This window comes from Erpetoichthys calabaricus, chromosome 5 (genome assembly GCF_900747795.2).
Source record: "Erpetoichthys calabaricus chromosome 5, fErpCal1.3, whole genome shotgun sequence".
Classification (NCBI taxonomy): domain Eukaryota; kingdom Metazoa; phylum Chordata; class Cladistia; order Polypteriformes; family Polypteridae; genus Erpetoichthys; species Erpetoichthys calabaricus.
This window is the reverse complement of record NC_041398.2, coordinates 199,094,916-199,114,753: the sequence shown is the minus strand read 5'-3', so window position 1 is coordinate 199,114,753 and position 19,838 is coordinate 199,094,916. Positions and strand designations below refer to the sequence as shown.

Genomic DNA, 19,838 nt, shown 5'->3' with positions numbered 1-19,838 from the left:
AGCAAACAGCACCAAGAGGGATAGCTTTTAGAAGCCAGTCACCACCATCTATAAATATGCACTCTCTTCTAATTCTTCCATTTCCTAAGTCTTCTAACAACTCTAAAGCAGCTATGGTATGTAGAATAGTTTGGTCATTCCGTGGACCATTATATGTTACAGAAGGATTACCATCTAGTGAATTAAACTGGTAAACAATAGGCAATTAATTTTGCTGTATTTGACAAATCCTGTGTCATGGATACGAATGTGAAAAAGAAGGGAAATAACACAGTAACAGTGGCACTACTTTGAAGCTGGGTGCCACCAGTTTGCAAAACTGAGCAGAAAAATGCATATGCATGGTGTGAGGAAACATACAGGAGGCCCCTTAAGCACACAACTAGCCATTAGGCTTGCAGTCAAACTGAATGAACTATGACTACATTTTCATATCATGGATTGCACTTTTCACAATACACATTATATTCCTACAAGAAACTGAAATATTTAAACATCAGGGAGAAATACACACTTGTGTGTATGTTAAAAATTCATTCCCCCCCCCCCCCCCCAAGTGATTACTTTTTAAATTATTACTTAACATACTAAAAATGTTTAAATCACATACCTTAATGCTGTTTACCTGGTTTTCAACATTAATCAGAGCATCATTCCCATTCTATAAAAATAAAAATGCATTAAAAATAGAACTTGAAAGAATAGAAAAAAGGTGACAAAAATATTAAATTTTTAGACACAAAAACAAAATTCAATACTTGCCTCCACCATTTTACTGTCTATTTCATCCTAACAGAAAGAAAGAAAGGAAAAAAAAAAAAAAAAAACTTTCAATAGGCTACATTTTAAAAAGTGTCATAAAAATAAAACAGAAGAAACAAAAATCAACCAGGAATATAAGCAAATTATATAAACATTACACTTTGAGTTAGGGATGAAATTGCTTGACAACAGAACCCTTTAAAGCAATTAATACCAATAATTATAAAAAGAGACAACTTGCTTAACATACAGAAAATTATGCAAGAATATGGTTTCAGAAAAGAGGTTATATATTGTTAAAAATTAGGTTGTGAAACATTTTCATGTAATATTAAAACTCCCTCTTCACATTAATGCTGTAAGACTGAACGTTGCTAATCGAATAGAATTCAAAATTTATTTAGGATAAAAAGGTCCTATTCAAAAGGCAAAAGCTAACATTTGATTTGTAAAGGAATGGTTTGTTTTACCTCGGCTTATTTGGGCATGAAGTTGCTCCAGATGAGCCATGCAAACTTCACTTCCACAATAAATCTTCATAATTTTAATTATCTGGCTTATCATCTTTATTAGTAAAGTATTAGTAGTTGTTTTTCCTTCTATCCCAATGCTCTGCATTACTTTGATCCACAAATGTACCTGACGTTTTTCTAAATGCTTCTTTGGTGATCTAAGAAGTCATCCCACAATTAGTTTGTCTTGTGTGGCTGCAGGTTTGACATGTAATGCCCAAAACTGAGGTGTAATTGGAAATATTCAGGCCACCCTATTCAGAGGGGTATGGGAAATAGAGATAGACGGTGCTGACCTATACTTGATACTGTGACAATCCTGTTTTTCCAGGATAGTCAAACTCTGCCCGACTGTTTTTTTTTTTGTTTTTTTTTTTTTTAATTCTGAATGCCATGATATAAAAATGGTACCCTGCCTTTGCCCATTGGACACCTCTTAAAAAAAAAAAAAAACAAAAAAAAAAAGTCTGCCTGCCCTTTTGCTAGGTGTTTTAACTCCTTTGCTATTCTCACCCTGTAATGGTCTTCCTATCTGACTAGGATTCTTTCTGATCTTTGTCAGGACAGCGGACTATAAAAGTAACCGTGAAAATCATTACAAGTCGCATGCACTAGCACTGTGTTTTGCTACATCATTATTTATATTTTTGCTTTTTTGTGTCTGTACAAGGTGCGGCTACTCAGAACTTTGATGGCTCTTATATTTAAACAGTTGCGACAGTGCTGCTGGGATTTTTGTGGCTACCTCTATGGCCACTACCATTAATAATAATGCATGCAAAAAACATGCACAATTGTGCAATTGCCCAAAATTGTTAACCAAAAATTCAAACATTCTATCACTTACTTCAGGGGTGCCCAATAAGTTGATCGCGATCGAATCGTAGATCGCAAAGGTGGTGCAGGTAGATCACGTTGCATTCAAAAGAAAAAAATTTTTAAACGTTAGTCTATATATCCTCCCTATGGCATTTGCCACTTGACTGACATATAGGACTGCCAGTCTGACATCTCTTTTCTTCCAACACACTGGTCATCCCGCACGCACGATCAAACGCGCAAGCTACTGCAAAACTCCGGCTGTGATTTAGTTAGCCTTCCAATTTATATCGACTAAAGAAGGGATTTAAAAAAATTGTTTGGGGAGGGTATGGGCTGGATGTGGAATTCAAAGAGGATTTTTTATTCTCACAATGTCACAATCGAAGTGCGTTTGTCTGATCTGTCAATCTATCACTGCTATTCCAAAGAAGGAAAATATGGAAAGACACTTTCAAACTGTTCATAACTACGAAACTGACTTCCTTTCGAAAAGCGATCTGAGAAAGAGAAAGGAGAGTGAACTAAAATCGCAGTTAATCGGACAGCCGTCATTTTTCACTTGGCTGACTTCAAAAGCAAAGGCAGACACACCGAAGCATCGTTCCGGGTGAGTCACTCAATCATTAAGCATAAGAAGTCCTTCCAAGATGGAGAGATGATAAAAGATGGATAGGGAGAAATTCCTGCTGAGATTTCAAGACCCCTGGCCGGAGAAAAAGGAGTTTCTCGTTGTCATTAAACATGCAGAATACAAGCAACTTAATAACGATCAATGGCTGCTAGACTTGGCATTTTTTTTCCCGATCTGACCAACATGTTGAATGAGCTTAATTTACAGCTGCAAGGAAAAGAGAACTCCATGGTCAATATGATTAGCTCAGTTAATGCTTTCAAACGAAAAATGCAACACCTGTCCTCAAAGCTCCAGTGCTTTGATTTGGGGAACATCCAAAACCTTGCGTCAGAGCTGGAGACGCAATGGAAGGATTGTGCGCAACTTGACAGCATACGCTACACAGAGCAGATTGAAAATTGCCTGTCAGACTGACGGACGCTTTCAAGATCCAGCTTTACTTGAGCCAATCTCTACATTTAAGTGCTATCCATTTAGGGAAGATGTTGAGGGCGATTCACCTGCATCAAAAATTGGAACACTACAGTGTTTCACCTAAAGCTCCTCTACAGTGGAGGATGAGATTTTGACACTACAGGATGACATTCAGCTGAAGTCTGGGGCTCTTGGACAGTTTTGGAACTTACTCACACAGGAAAAGTACCCAAACATGAGGAAATGTGCTACCTCCTTGACTGCATTATTCGGCTCTACTATTTATGCGAGTCAGTCTTTTCCCACATGAAGATTATTAAATCAAATACTGTAATGACCATAAATGTATTGAATTGTTATTGCGCCATAAAAGGTTACTCAGTTATGCAAGGTATGACAACATATATTTTATGTATAAAGTATACTCAGCATATTTTATATATATATATATACACACACACACACAGTAATCCATCACTTATCGCGGGAGATCGGTTCCAAGGCCAACCGCGATAAGTGAATTTCCGCGAAGTAGGGACACCATATTTATTTAATTATTTAACGTGTATTTGGACGTTTTTAAACCCTCCCTGTATTGTTTACAACCCACCCTTTACTCTATTAATAACAGGGACAACTGCTAAGCAATATGAAATCGGTAGATAAGTTTACACTTACTGTATAGCAAAGTACACGTAGCTATATATGACGTGATGATGGTGATGAATATGCTGCGCAGTAAAAATGACGACGATGAAGGTGATGATGACTTTTACCGCGCAGCCAATGACTGTATTTTACGTCTCTTCAGACGGCGGTGCCATTTCCTGGGGCACCTCCTCCACGGTTTCCGAAGGTGTATCCGTAGTAGTAGTAGTAGTTGTAGGAACTGGCTCTTTTTTGCAAGGCTGCAAAAACATTGTGATCGGCAGTTGCTGCCGCTGCTTCTTTTCCGGTCGAAGAGCAGCTTGTAGGCGGTCATGACATCGTCGACCTTGTTGCAAAGATTCCTAAAGCAGATTCCATCCAGACTACTGCCTTATCACGTCCACTTGCAACTCGTTTTGCGCCCTGGTTAAAGGATACTGCGGCCGTAGATCTTATATGCTTTTCCTCCTTTTTAAATAAAAAGAATCGTGGACTCATTGATGCTGTAATGTTGTCCTGCAGCGGTGTAGCTGTTCCCTTCCTTCAACATATCCAAAACTTTTACCTTTTCTGCAATCATTTGCATCTTCTGTAGGCGCTTGGACACAGCCCCTGAAGCAGGAGCACGTTAATGCTGAATGAGTGAGATGAGACTTCCTGGTTAATGCAGCACTCTGTCGCTGAGCCAATCAGCAGCACACAGGAACTTAACTGCGTGCTCTGATTGGGTAGCTTCTCAGCCATCCGCCAATAGCATCTCTTGTATGAAATCAACTGAGCAAACCAACTGAGGAAGCAAGTACCAGAAGTAAAAAGACCCATTGTCTGCAGAAACCCACGAAGCAGCGAGAAATCCGCGTTATATATTTAGATATGCTTACATATAAAATCCGCGAAGTCGTGAATCCGCGAAAAGTGAACCGCGAAGTAGCGAGGGATTACTGTATAGCATTTTTAATGTAGGTAGATCATTTCGACCTGGTCATTTTAAAAGTAGCTCGCAAGCTGAAAAAGTGTGGGCACCCCTGCTTTAATCATATTTAATGTGAACAAAACTTTTTTTTTGGGAAATCTGACACAAAAAAAAAAAAAAAAAAGAATTACAGTATTTGATCTATTCTGCCAACTTTCCCCCCCACTTACACCTCCAACCCTGGGTCAGTCTGGTGACATTTATGGGGAGAGTAGTTGACTAGGGTGATGATTGAAGAGTCATCAGTGGATACTTTTGAGAGATGGCAATTGAGGAAGGATGGGTTGGCCACCTAAAATGCATCTTATGTTAGAATGAAATCTAAAGAAGCTACATCGTGCCAAATATAGACATTACCCCCCAAAAAAAACAGTGAGCACCCCAGTCTAACAGACCAAAAGTCTGAGCTATGAAAACAGCCAAGACAGTATGGTACCTGCAAGGATAGAGGGGAAAATAGCGATAAACCTGGTGGGACATAGGAATAGCCAGGCCTGGAGATCAAGTGGCCGGAGTTTCATTATGCTGAAACAGATTGTCCATGAAAGTCAGAGTCAAATAACTGCAGGTTTACAAGTCTGGCAACAGTTCAATGAAGTGCTGAAAGTGACAGTGAAGGAAATGCTGAAAAAGGCTACAGACTAAGACAACAATCACAGTCTAGCTGAAGAAAGGTTTGGTATAGAAGATCAGGAGACAGCCCATGAAACTGTCTCCTTAAGAAAGAGAAATTTGGAAATTTTAAACATCAAAAAATAGTTGAAATTCCTTAAGCAGCAGCATAAAGTGGACCATGAGGAGGAACAACAAATATTTTGTGGTGACAAACACCAATTACAATTAAATTTAAATTTTATAGGAGTGGTTTATGGACATTACTAGCTGTGCTGGAGAATGTTTAATATATTATAATGCACCTCTCTCTCTCTGAAATTTTCTAAAACAACTCAAAAATACAGTTTAGGTTTATGGGGAAATGGACCATATCCTATAAGCTATAAGGCAGGAAACAGCCCCAAACAGGGATTTAGTCCAAGGTTTCTTAAACTATGGTTCTTGGTTGGATCGTGAGTCTTTTATGTTTAATGGGAATGAGTCATGTACGGCTGCCGCAGGTGAATTTAAGTAATCAACACTGCTCCGATTGTCCTCAGTTCCAACTCTCCCAACTCAACGATCTACTGCAATTCTCCAATGGGCACCCTTTCCACCTCTGGTGATCAGTGGCAATACTTCAAGGGAGATCAACCAACCCACCTGCTCCAACGATCACCCACAATTATCTAAGAGAATGCCTCCACTCCACCTCTTAGAAGACACTAAGGGCAAGATTGGGTCTACTCATGTAAATAACCACATAGGGTCCATCTAGTGTCTCAAATCAAAACTTGACCTTCTGCCTAAGCAATGTGAAGTCCTGGGTACTGTATGTATAAAGCTGCACCACTGACTAAACTGATAAAGCAACTTCTGCTTTATGGCTGTTCAACTCACTGTGTAAATGGCCTTCTTGTAATCACTTAAAATTATCTTCAGTTTTTAGATTATTGCAGATTCAATGTTATTAATCAGATAATAATAATAATACATTTTATTAGATGACAGCAACAGCCTCTCTTCACTTATCCATATGTTATTACTTTAATATTATAATTATGTGGACAAGAATCTTATACAACCCCTATAATTCCTTTTTATTTGTAGTATTTCTATATTGTTACAATCATGACCCTATAAACCAGTGAATATTTGCTTTTTACCATTTTTGGTAGGTGGGGAAGAGCATACTCAAAGTTCACAAATGTTTTAGGATATCTTTTACGACAGACATACAATCATACATTAAAATGATCTGCATGCTCCCAACCTCTCCCTCTCTCTCTTATTGTCAGCAGGATTTGCTCTTGTTATACTTGTCTATTCAGAGAGATGTGAAAATTACCATACATTATGTTAGGAAAAGACTGCAAAATGCCCCCAACCCCAAGGATAGTTATTATGCCTCTTGATAAACTTAAGAGTCTCATTTACTCCCTTCTCCAAGTGTATATTCTCATATTTAAATGGAGAAGATATACAGCTACTTTAAACACAATTTATTCTAAATCTTAATGCAGGAATCTAAAAGCAACAGACAAAAATGTTTGGAGGAAATGGGAAATGAAAAAAAAAGCTATACTTTTTCATAAGTACAGTACAACCAGTTAAGAAAAACAAATGATTATGGCACATATTAAAATGTTAGAAGAGTAAAAGTGTACAAATTAAAAATGTCCACTAGGTGGAAGTATATAAAAAGTGAACTGAAAAACAAATGTGCTTTGGTAGTTCAGCAGACACCTCAGCATCCTTTACAATTTGGAAACCATCACGATTCCAATTAGAGGCTGCTATGTAAAAGAATATCAAATAATGTATTGTGCTAAACATTTCAGAAAAGTCCATCGAGACGAACAGTATACAAATCATGCATATTGCTAACCTTTTTTTCAGTTTCCCCTTCTTTTTTCTTGAGATTGAAAATTAACTGGAAAAGATCTTTCAAATCAACAACAAGAGGCTCAGCCTGCAAAAATGGAAATAAAAACAAGTTTAAAAATCTTCCTGTAAATTTAATCACAAAGTGAATTACTTATACTTCACAACAATCCGGTAACCATCATCTTCACAGAATCATGAACAACAATTTTGAAGTCCTATATTATTATTACTGCCATTCACTTTATTGTTAAATTAAAAAAAATGCAGTCCTCATCTGAAAATCTTACAACTGAATACATTTCCCTATTGTCACACATTTCTTATTTAAAATGAAAACACCTGACACATCTGTGAGGACCTTACAACAAATATTACAAAGCTCACCTGCTGAGCCGTCTTAATAGCAAAGAACTGATGCTGACCCTCTGCACCACAAACATAGCCAAATGCTCGGCTGTCCGTTACATCTCTTGCAATGAACGAGATCTTATTGACTGGCTGCTCATGCTCTATTACCTATAAACAAAGTTAATAAAAACAAAATGCTCTTATAAATCTTAGAAAAGTAGAATATTTTAATGTGCAGCATTTTACTTTTTTGAAGAATGTGTTTTGATGAAGAAAATTAAAGTAAACAACTAAAATTGTTATTACCAGGTTATTACCAAAATAAAAACAACCACAACTGGTGAAGTTTAAATAATGGTGCAAAATACCAGGGGAGGCAGGAGCCTTATATAAACCCTTCAGGCTCCCTGAAAGCCACAAATTAATACTGCAGGAGGTCCCCGAAAATAAATTTTAAAAACAGTTTTGGCAAAAACAGGAATTTAGAAAAAGATTGTTCAGGGCTTGTCATTTATTTTAACCAACTAAACACATGAAACAACACAACTCTGCAATACATGCTCTTAAGCATCTAGAGCTGCAGTGCTTGTTTGTGGCAGGGTGGCACCAATGTAGTTTTGTTTAGACTTACTCTGCTCGGAAATGTGAAAAAGAAAAGCTTCTCTACTTGGACACTTAATTTACTTAAACAATTCAAATAGAATAAAAATGATAGACAGCTCACCACTGTTGAAGTAAACATCAGCACTGCTAGGGTGAGTGAGTTAGTGACTCTGCCTCTCCCACACACAAGTGCATCTATGTCACGAAAAGTGGCCATTCTGTGCAATTGTATTCATTTCCATCATACACAGATAAGCAATCAGAAGTTTATCTAATCAAGGCATGTACAGTATATCCTAAGTGATAACATTATGCAGAACTAATTGCATACTCAACAGACCTGAAGGAAATTGTAGAGTTAGGCCAACAAACTAGCACAAATGAATTATGAAATTTAAACTTTCACCAAAGGTAATCCACAGATCCTACTAAGAGTTTGTTCTAAAGTACTGAATTATTGGTATGATTTATTTGGCAGTGTAACTAGTGACAGCATTATTATTGGCTATCAACCAATTTTTATTCTTTTTTTTTTTTTTTATTATTAACAACCAGTACACATTCATACAAGTGAAACGGATTTTGGTCACTGTACACATTGTTATAGTACCTCTGGTATAATATCCATACCAGAAGTGCTGTGTCAAAACATTGACAAATGAGGAGATCATCCAAGCAGGTACTAGTATAATACCAAAATTTGTCTGGCTTATATAAATACTTACTTGATAATGTGAGATGGCCTTTCCCATGTGTAAAACTATCACTATCATATCGACCATACCTTATATATTTATACACATATACAATGCACACACATCTACGTTGCATATAAATTGAACACAACACTCACCCCAGTTTTTTCATCTATAATTTTTATACCAGCCAAGGAAATGTTTATCCAAATTCGTTGCTTGTGGTGCCCCTGTGTACGAGCAGCTGCTGCCATGCCCTAGCACAACAAAAATAATAAATACATTTATTAGGTTCCTTTTATTTGAAAAGCCAGCTTGATTGTTAATTTTAATGTTAAGATGCTTTAATAAAAAAAAAGAATATCAATAAGCACAAAACACCATCTTTAAAACTAATATACTAGAAATGTTTTTTTAGATTTAAAAAGCACTGGCTACATAAACCATACAAGGACTAAACCTTTTTTTTTTTTTTTTTTTTATTAGCATTAGGGTATATATATTTTTTTTTAAACTCCATATAAATTTAAAAACCACCTTCCTAGGGGCTATGCTATACTATTTCAAAATTAAAAGTATATTTTGCTTTATAAAGCAAAACATTATTTGTTTACTTTGCTCTTTTAAATCTTTAAGGATTACTTTATAGCCAAAAACCAGGAAGATTTACAAAGAATATACTTTAAAGGCTGCAGTGGGCTGGTGCCCTGCCCGGGTTTGCTTCCTGCCTTGTGTACAATGTTGGCTGGGATTGGCTCCAGCAGACCCCCCCCCCCCCGTGACCCTGTAGCTAGGATACAGTGGGTTGGATAATGGATGGATGGATATACTTCAAAGGAGAAAAAAGTCTGAGTAACATAAGCTCGACTCTTAGGGTAGGTGTCTTTTCACTAGCTCATTATCAGTCTAATTTTTTTCTGGCTATTTATAAATAATTTCTATTCAGAAAGTATTCAGACCCCTTCAAATTTGTTTAGTCCTTCTAGGTTGCAGCCTTAATTTCATTTTTTCCCACATTAGGCAATGGTACTGTTTCCCTTTAAACATAAAACAACAACAACATTTATTTATATAGCACATTTTCATACAAAAAAAGTAGCTCAAAGTGCTTTACATAATGAAGAAAAATAAAGACAAAGTAAGAAATTAAAATAAAACAACATTAATTAACATAGAAAAAGAGTAAGGTCCGATGGCCAGGGAGGACAGAAGAAAAAAAAAAACTCCAGACGACTGGAGAAAAAAATAAAATCTGCAGGGGTTCCAGGCCACTAGACCGCCCAGTCCCCTCTAGGCATTCTACCTAACATAAATGAAATAGTCCTCTTTGTATTTAGGGTTCTCATGGAAGGACCTGATGATGAAACAAACCGAACTGATTTAACCAACAGCAGATTCCAAAAGTTTACATATCTCTCTCTCTCTCACCAATAAATATGAAAATTAAAAGTATATACATATATATTGCCTCACATTTTTACACAATCGTTTTGTTCACCCCACTGAATTAAAGCTGAAAGTCTGCACTTCAACTGCATCTGAGTTGTTTCATTTAAAATTCATTGTGGTAATGTACAGAACCAAAATTAGAAAAAAGTTGTCTCTGTCCAAATATTTATGGACCTAACTGTGTGTGTATATATACATTATATACACACACAACACCCCACAAAGACAACGTGAAAAAAGTTTACTTTAGGTTTTGGCAAATTTATTAAAAATAAAAAAAACTGAGAAATCACATGTACATAAGTATTCACAGCCTTTGCTCAATATTTTGTCGATGCACCTTTGGCAGCAATTACAGCCTCAAGTCTTTTTGAATATGATGCCACAAGCTTGACACACCTATCCTTGGCCAGTTTCGCCCATTCCTCTTTGCAGCACCTCTCAAGCTCCATCAGGTTGGATGGGAAGCGTCGGTGCACAGCCATTTTAAGATCTCTCCAGAGATGTTCAATCGGATTCAAGTCTGGGCTCTGGCTGGGCCACTCAAGGACATTCGCAGAGTTGTCCTGAAGCCACTCCTTTGATATCTTGGCTGTGTTGTTAGAGTCGTTGTCCTGCTGAAAGATGAACCGTCGCCCCAGTCTGAGGTCAAGAGCGCTCTGGAGCAGGTTTTCATCCAGGATGTCTCTGTACATTGCTGCAGTCATCTTTCCCTTTATCCTGACTAGTCTCTCAGTTCCTGCCACTTATAAACATCCCCACAGCATGATGCTGCCACCACCATGCTTCACTGTAGGGATGGTATTGGCCTGGTGATGAGCGGTGCCTGGTTTCCTCCAAACGTGAAGCCTGGCATTCACACCAAAGAGTTCAATCTTTGTCTCGTCAGACCAGAGAATTTTCTTTCTCATGGTCTGAGAGTCCTTCAGGTGCCTTTTGGCAAACTCCAGGTGGGTTGCCATGTGCCTTTTACTAAGAAGTGGCTTCCGTCTGGCCACTCTACCATACAGGCCTGATTGGTGGATTGCTACAGAGATGGTTGTTCTTCTGGAAGGTTCTCCTCTTTCCACAGAGGACCTCTGGAGCTCTGACAGAGTGACCTTCGGGTTCTTGGTCACCTCCCTGACTAAGGCCCTTCTCCCCCGATCGCTCAGTTTAGGTGGCCGGCCAGCTCTAGGAAGAGTCCTGGTGGTTTCGAACTTCTTCCACTTACGGATGATGGAGGCCACTGTGCTCATTGGGACCCGAGTCAAAGCAGCAGAAATTTTTCTGTAACCTTCCCCACATTTGTGCCTCGAGAATCCTGCCTCGGAGGTCTACAGACAATTCCTTTGACTTCATGCTTGGTTTGTGCTATGACATGAACTGTCTACTGTGGGACCTTATATAGACAGGTGTGTGCCTTTCCAAATCATGTCCAATCAACTGAATTTACCGCAGGTGGACTCCAATTAAGCTGCAGAAACATCTCAAGGATGATCAGGGGAAACAGGATGCACCTGAGCTCACTTTTGAGCTTCACGGCAAAGGCTGTGAATACTTACGTACATGTGCTTTCTCAACTTTTTTATTTTTAATAAATTTGCAAAAACCGCAAGTAAACTTTTTTCACGTTGTCATTATGGGGTGTTGTGTGTAGAATTCTGAGGAAAAAAATGAATTTAATCCATTTTGGAATAAGGCTGTAACATAACAAAATGTGGAAAAAGTGATGCGCTGTGAATACTTTCCGGATGCACTGTATATATACAAACATATATACAGTGCATACACATACATATATGCAGTACATACACATACATATATGCAGTACATACACATACATATATGCATACACATATATACATATACACACACAAGTTTTGTAGATACCCCAGGGGATGGTTGGGCATTCTGCTTGTGATGAAGGTGGAGTCCTTACCCAGCCAGGAAGCCATAATGTAAGGATGGACTAAATGGGGGCAATATCCGGTCAGGATGCCTTATGATCCCCATCTTGGGTGGGATGCCCAAAGAGGAGAAGAACTGGCAGAAGAGCAAATCAGGGAACAGTTCATCCCCCACTTTAATAGGTGGCAGTGTCCCTCATATAGCATCCCAGTTTGGATGCTTGCAGGGTTGCATAGGAGCTGGAGTCCAAAGGAGCAGCCCTGTTGGAATCCCTGGCGGATGATAGGGGGCCCTGCCAAGGATCTCCGAGGCTTTCTCACAATCCGGAAGTGCTTCAAGTGGCTACATCACGTAATCGGAAGTACTCCCGAGTCCTCAATAAAAGGGACTGCACTGCCTTGTCCAGACATTTCGGAGCTGGGGGGAAGGAAGGCAACATTAAACTAGAAGAAGTATAGTGCGGTGGACAGAGGAGAGGTGATTGAAGGAGAGACGACTTGTGTTCGTGCCCATGTACACAAGGTATTTTGCAATAAAACACCCATTAATTTGAACCCAGGATAGTCTTAGTGTGTGTTTGTGTTGGGATTTGGGGCTCTCTGGCATCCCTTTGCCTTCACAGTTTAGTCAGCAATTTTTTTTTTAAATTACAGTATTTGCACCTGCTGTGTACAGATTGTCTTTAGCATCAGAAGCAATTATTTTATGCCCATTGTATTTGACAAAGATATGTCTTTGATGCTAGTTTGGAAAAACACCAACTTTTAAAAAGTTTAACTGAAATGAATGAAAATTGATTTTCTATATAAACCAAAATTTGAAATTCTAAACATTTTGAATTTGACGTTCAAATAATACAAAATGTTTCTACAATGAATGAGTTTTGTTTAATATATATACATGCACGAGTTTGCATTCTGTAAAAACAGCTTATGGACAGCTCCAGGTTCTTTTAGCACCATCCTGATGAAATAATAAGGTTTTGGCACGAGTAACAGGAGTCCATGGAGTCAATCTCATTGGCGTTAACAATGTGATGGTGTAGAGAAAGTTTTCCTGGAACATACTAGAACCTTGATATTCACTATAGAACACTTAAATGGTTAGATGTAGCCAAAAATTGCAGCCATAATGGGATGAAATTGTTCCACAACACAGCTTATCCACACTTAGAAGGCCTCTTGCAGCATGACACATGAAATGTATTGGCATCAAAGTAATCTGGGAATGTGACCACTTTTCATTGCTTCAGTGACCTGCACAGTCCCTAGATCTCAATCCCACAAAGCATCTTTAGGATGATGTGTAAAGCATCGATTTCCAGTGGGCTACAACTATGTTACTAATGTATTAGTTTGATGGTTTTGATTAATTGTGATTAAAAAATTGCAATGCTTGTGCAAGGTTATTATTAATTATTCTTATCCTTACATTTACTATTTTTGGTAAGTATTGCACATGCTCTAAAATTACTTTTGCCAAAGAAGAGCACAGCAACAAATCTTGTTATTAATGTTAAATAACATTACGTTTTAACACTTTCAAAGCTGTTGTTGACATCAAGGGATAGAAGGAGGATACCTTTAGTAAACTCAACAAAAGTTGCATGGTATTGCTTGATTTTAAATGCTAAGACACAAGCTGAATTACTGGTAGTACATTATATTTGTTCTTTTGCTTTGTCCTGTGATGTACCTGGAAAAAGCTGTGGTTTCCAGTGAACCTGTACAGGAATAGATATTAGCTATGTAGACTAAACTAATTCTAAAATTGTAGGCACTGAATGCTCACAATTCACTGAAGTACAAAGGTACCTTGAGTTTCATCATGGAATCCTGGCTCATTTTGTCCCCTCTAGCTTCAGGAACATCATCCACTCCAATTAATTTAGCCTTGTACCTGACTCCATCACCTCTGAATCTAGCCAGCAAGAACTCATCCGTCTTCTCTGGCCCTAGAAAAAGGTACAAATAGGAAAGAAATAGTGAATTAAGTAAACACTAAATGCATAGTCATCAGATGCAGACAAAAAAAAAAAAAAAAAATTTTTGATGAACCTACTCTAAACAGGAGAACAGACTGTGCGAGGAGAGGACCAGCTACCTCTACTAGTTGTTTAAATTAGTTTGGGATTTTTTTTTTTTTTTTTTTAAACCAGAAATTGCTTGGTTTATTCAGAGCAACACTGTTGTGCCAACTTAAGAATGAAGCACTATGAAAATACTTAACTGGACTAGATGTTTTATGCTTCAAAACATCATTTTAGGGAGGCTCAGCGTCTCTGGGAGTAAAAGGGGAAGTGGGCTGGCCAGGACGCTGGGCTGCTGCATAATGACTGAAGGATGAAATCAATGGTGTCACACGTGTGCATTGGAGGTAGTCGATCAGCTTCACTCAATCTGTTGTTAAGGTGGATCAAGGGTTGGCAGTGTGCACTAGCACTTTTTCTTTTTGTCTACAGATCCTCAGAAGGAAAACCAACATAACCCCACTTCCAGTTCCTCTGCAGGCTCCACTTCCAATCCCATGCCTGACTTCACTTCCAGGTGCAGTCCAACCGACACATCGCTTCCTGCCGGTCCCCTATAAAGCCGTCATTCCCTCTGTATTATTTCAGTCTCACGTTGGACTCGCTCTCTAAAGGTTACTCTGGATTTATGTATTGTTGCCTCAACTTCATTGTTTTTTTTAAAGTATATAGGGTGGATCCCCAAACCTTCTCTTGCCTTTGTTCTCGTCTAATGGCTCCCTTTTTTGCATTGCAAGTAGATGAGACAACAGATATTTTCATGTCATGCACAACTGTCTGTCATAGTTTGATACTACAGGTTTAATTCAGGAGTGATTTGTTGGATTTTTTTGATGTTTCATGAAGGATCAAGTCTGTGTTGTCACAAGAGGATGTCTTTTCTAGAGTCTGCAGGGTTTTCCAAGGTTACTCAAACACTCGCTATTTGGTGGAAATTTACATCACAAATTGTGAAAACTCCTGCAGACTTCTGAAAAGATTATCAAGGATGAGACCATAGTAGACGCAGACATACACAATGCTGCCAAAGGCTTCTTAAAGACACTGGACAATTTTGAGTTTTGTTTTTATATTGAACACATGCAAACAAACCTTTTCAGAAACTGATGTGGTGTTTGACAATGTGCAGCAGAGGGCTACTGATGTTCTTTACTGCAAACAAAGAAACAGTCTTGTTTCTTTTGCAAAGGAAAATGGGTCTGAGGAGGCTTTCAAAGCTGCTTATGCAAAAGTGGCAAGTCTCGGGTCAGACCCTCAAAATGAGCAAAGAGTCTGCATTTGTCAAAACTGCAGGATCCCAAGGAGCATTACAGAAATCTGTACATTGCCATCCTAAACAACCTTATGGAACAGATTTTTCAGTGTTTTTCAAATTTGCAAAGAATGTGCTTCCTAGAACTAATCAATCCTGAGAAATTTGATGAAATGAGACAGGTGTTTTCTGAGGAGGAATTCCAAAGTCCTGAAAAGTAATGGCCATTTCTTTGATTCAGTGAGACTGAGATTTCAACTTCAAGTCCTATATTTAAATTGTGACTTGAAGGGCAGCAGGGGTAAGCTGTGTTTTTTTTTTTTTTTTTTTTTTATATAAAGACATGGAGTTGGATAGTTCAATGCCTCAGCTATACAAGCTAGTGCCTTTAGCAGCAGGTGTAGAGAGGAGCTTCTCCTGCTTAAAATGAGTCAAGTCATACAGCTGCAACAAAATGTGCCATAAACGTTTTGGCAAACTTGCTGTGCTGGAAATTGAGAGGAAACTGGTCAAGTCCCTGAAAAAGACTCCTAGATGGTATGAAAGGGTCACAGACTATTTTTTACAAAAAGAAAGGAGGGCAGAATTTACATATAAATAACATAATGCAATAAATCAACCAATTTTAAGATGTAAGCCTAAAATATGCTTCCCCCTGTTTGAATGGCTACCACAGATGCCATTGCAGCACAAAGAAAATATGCCTTTTGTTTATCTGGCAAATCACGTTGAAGCAAGCTCCTCTAAAAAAGGCAAAGCAAGTTGTGCACACTTTCTAAAAATGACATTTATAACTTGCTGCGAAAAAGAGCATTTCTTAATTTCAGACTCTTAAAGATATACTTGAGATGTCACAAATTATTAGAGCTTGCAGAGCGCACCAAAACAATAGGGATAAGTTTGTGCCTATAATCGGATACATTCTACCGAGGCATTAATTTTATGAACCCATATTATTGATTGCAGGGCCATTTGGAGCAGTATCACCCTCAAGAGTTAATCAACCCTGGATGGGATGTCAGTCCAACGTATGAGACATGCACATCCACATTCACAGATACAGTGGAACTTCGGTTCATGACCATAATTCGTTCCAAAACTCTGGTCGTAAACTCGTGGTCGTGAACCGAAGCAATTTCCGCCATAGGATTGTATGTAAATACAATTAATCCGTTCCAGACCATACAAACTGTATGTAAATATATATATATATATATTTTAAGTTTTTAAGCACAAATATAGTTCATTAATCCATAGAATGCACAGCGTAATAGTAAACTAAATGTAAAAACATTGAATAACACTGAGAAAACCTTGAACAACAGAGAAAACTAACACTGCAAAAGTTCGCGCTATAGCGCTACCAACCGCTGCCTAAAAACACTTTTTTTTTTTTTTTTTTTTTTTTTTTTTTTAATGAGTTTTAACCACAGGGAAAAAAAATGAACATTTGAAAAAATCCGTAATTTAATAAACCACCAAGAAAAGTAACATTGCAACAATGCACGCTACGAACCGATCGCTGTAAACAGAAGTGAAAACAAAATCAAGCCCAGTGCATTCTTTAACTGCCTTCCTACCTTATACGTCCAGCTCTCTCTCTCTCTCTCTCACTGCCTGTGTGTGTGCGCGGCTCTCTCTCTTGCTCGCTGCACAGGAAATGCACAAACCAAAAGGGAAACTGGCTTGTTCATATACCAAGTGTGTGGTCATGAACTGAGGCAAAAGTTTGGCGAACTTTTTGGTTGTATACTGATTTGTATGTGTACCGAGACGTTCGTGAACCGAGGTTCCACTGTACTGGGGTGATTTAGACCTTCTCATTAGCATGACATGCAAGGGGGAAACCAGACATATATGAATAAGGAATCGCACCTGGTCCCTGAAGTCATGAGGCAACAATGCCAACTCTTATTACAAAGTAACATTGTAAAACCTGCCCAATTCATTTTCTGGGTTATTTGAGACTGGTAAGTGTCCCAGTAGCATTGTGCACAAAGGCACAAACCTATCACAGAGCATAAAACAAATCCAAGTATTCAAATACACACCCACTCTTCCACTCATACAGTGCCATCTTGGATTTGCCAATCCAACTAACAAGGTTGTCTTTGGAAGATCAGACAAGAGAAAAACTTTTGAAAATATATAAATTCTTAACAGATCACTAAATTATTATGAAGTAGAAAAAAAAAAATAGCAACACTGAAACAAAGTTTAAATTTCATTAGTCAAATTAAAGAGTGTCCTTATGAAATTGTGCAGTTTATGACAACTAAAAAGGCACATAATTGAAATTTGGCAGCTTTTCATCATATTTAGCAAACAAGAAAAGAGGTAGTAACAGATTTGAAGGTGGAGAGAGAGAGAGAGAGAGAGAGAGAGAAAAAGACATTTTCTATACTTTTAAAGTGAACTGCATCATCAAAACTTTATGAAACGGCACTCTTAGTATGGGAAGGAAACCGCCTCCTTCTTCTGTCTGCTGTAATATTGTCCGCATATATATATATTTTTTTTGTAATGTACTACCTTCTTGCTCCCAGTGTTTTTTATGTCACTCTCACCTGACTAGCTATACAAATGCTGCAGAACAGCTTAGACAGTAAATAAATGAAACAAAGCATGTCAACAATTCTTATAAATTTTCTAACTTGCTTAATATAGATGAGGGTGATTGATGGGGGCTGCAGCTTCTAGGGCATAAGGCAGGAACAAACCCTGCGCAGAGTGCCAGCCCTTCTCCGGGCAAACACACACACGTGCCAATTTAGCATCACCAGTTCACCTAACCTCCATGTTCACCTAACATGCAAACTCCACACAGGGAGATGCGAACCATAGTCTCCTTATTGTGGGGCAGCAGTGCTACCACTACACTCCAGTGCTGTTGAGGTCAACAAATCTTTTACTGAAAAATGTGTTCGGACTCATTCTTAAGCTGTCTACTTCATGGAAGGTCGACCTTCTCCATAGCTTAGTCTTATCCTCAGCTCAGCAGCACAGCATACCAAAGTAAAAATGATAGAGAACTCTGAAGCATATCTTGGGCTTCAGTTGACTGAAACAGTTTCTTGGACGTGCTATTCCCTTGCAGGCTATGCAGTTTATAAGCCAGTTATATTGGCACTGAATAGGAATGTAGCAAATGACCCGTACTATCTTAGCATGATTGGGACATGGCTAATTAACATGTTTCTGGAGAAAAGTATTTAAGAGTGATATTTTATGGAACTGAACAGAAAGTAGATCAGCACTATTTACCTGAAGGGTACACATGATTTTACAATGTGATGTGTTTTATCTCCTGCTCCTTTCTCATTACAAAATTCTTTAGTATTTTGACTGACACACACACCCATATGATGCAGTACATTTACTTTAATAGACTGGTCTAAGAGAAAAAAATAAGCTATTAGTCTCTCAATGTTGCTTAAAGCTGAATGGAACCTAGTTGGAAGACACATAGAAATGATGGATTAATAAATGTAAAAAAAGTAATGACAATCACATTCTGAAGTTCACAGCACATACCACAAAGCCCTATTAACATCTTGAAAATCAAGGACCACCTTATTTTACTAATACATGAAGATCCGAAATTCAACTTCTAACACATGTCAACTACTGCGCAAGCAGATACAGTAGCTGCAGAAGTAATGCCAAATCAAACAGCACTGAAGAGTAGATAAAAAAATAAATCCTTATTTTTGGTGCATGGTACACAGACTTCCCTTTAATACTAACAATAATATTCTACTTCTGCACATCATGAGGTACTGCCCAACTTAGTGCTCCTTTAGAACAGTCCAGGGGTATTCTTGAGCTTTTTGCAATTTGGCATGAAAATGAAATTTATGTGCACAAATGTTGAACTCAAGCAGAGTTTTCAGCTCTGGCTGTCAAATAGCTCATTTTAGGCCAACTGTTCTTAACAGTACCATAATTATATAGCTTAGTTTTGCTGTCAGTCTTTTAAGCCAGGACTGCATAATTTGGTATAATTTAAAACTCTTAAACGTTTACAGTTTTTTTTTTCCCCTCACGCTAACAGAGTTTCAATGAAAATGTACATTTTCATTTTGGGTTACAATTTTCTCTTTTATAGTTTTAAAACAGTAATGAATTGACAATGACAAGACAAAGATCCAAACAACAATTTTTACAAGAAAAGGAATCACTAGTTTTGTTTTACTAGCTTCTTCATGCACTCATCAACATGAAAGACCAAGTCCATATGCATGCTGACAATTAAGGCAGAGTCCATGTGGTTTCCTGAAGCAGGTAACAATGTCAAACTACTGATGATTGAGGTGTGTGACATTC

General features: G+C 38.0%; 2 protein-coding genes across 7 annotated transcripts in view; one reads left to right on the top strand and one right to left on the bottom strand.

Moving 5' to 3' along the window:
• LOC114652160 (FYN-binding protein 1-like) overlaps nucleotides 1-19,838 on the top strand; it is a 1,204,993-nt gene that overhangs the window by 584,981 nt on the left and 600,174 nt on the right. The gene's annotated exons all lie outside the window — the stretch shown is intronic.
• The window catches only part of dab2 (DAB adaptor protein 2), a 116,426-nt gene that overhangs the window by 20,620 nt on the left and 75,968 nt on the right, over nucleotides 1-19,838 (bottom strand). For 4 of the 6 annotated variants that reach the window (XM_051927683.1, XM_051927681.1, XM_051927684.1 and 1 more), the window contains 6 exons: nucleotides 14,046-14,185; nucleotides 9,051-9,149; nucleotides 7,631-7,762; nucleotides 7,248-7,331; nucleotides 763-789; nucleotides 611-661 (listed from right to left, as the gene is read on the bottom strand). In XM_051927683.1, the coding sequence (XP_051783643.1) occupies nucleotides 611-661; nucleotides 763-789; nucleotides 7,248-7,331; nucleotides 7,631-7,762; nucleotides 9,051-9,149; nucleotides 14,046-14,185 (533 nt within the window). Of the gene's footprint in view, nucleotides 1-610; nucleotides 662-762; nucleotides 790-7,220; nucleotides 7,332-7,630; nucleotides 7,763-9,050; nucleotides 9,150-14,045; nucleotides 14,186-19,838 lie in introns of all 6 variants that reach the window. The other 2 variants (XM_051927685.1, XM_051927682.1) reach the window with 2 other exon arrangements.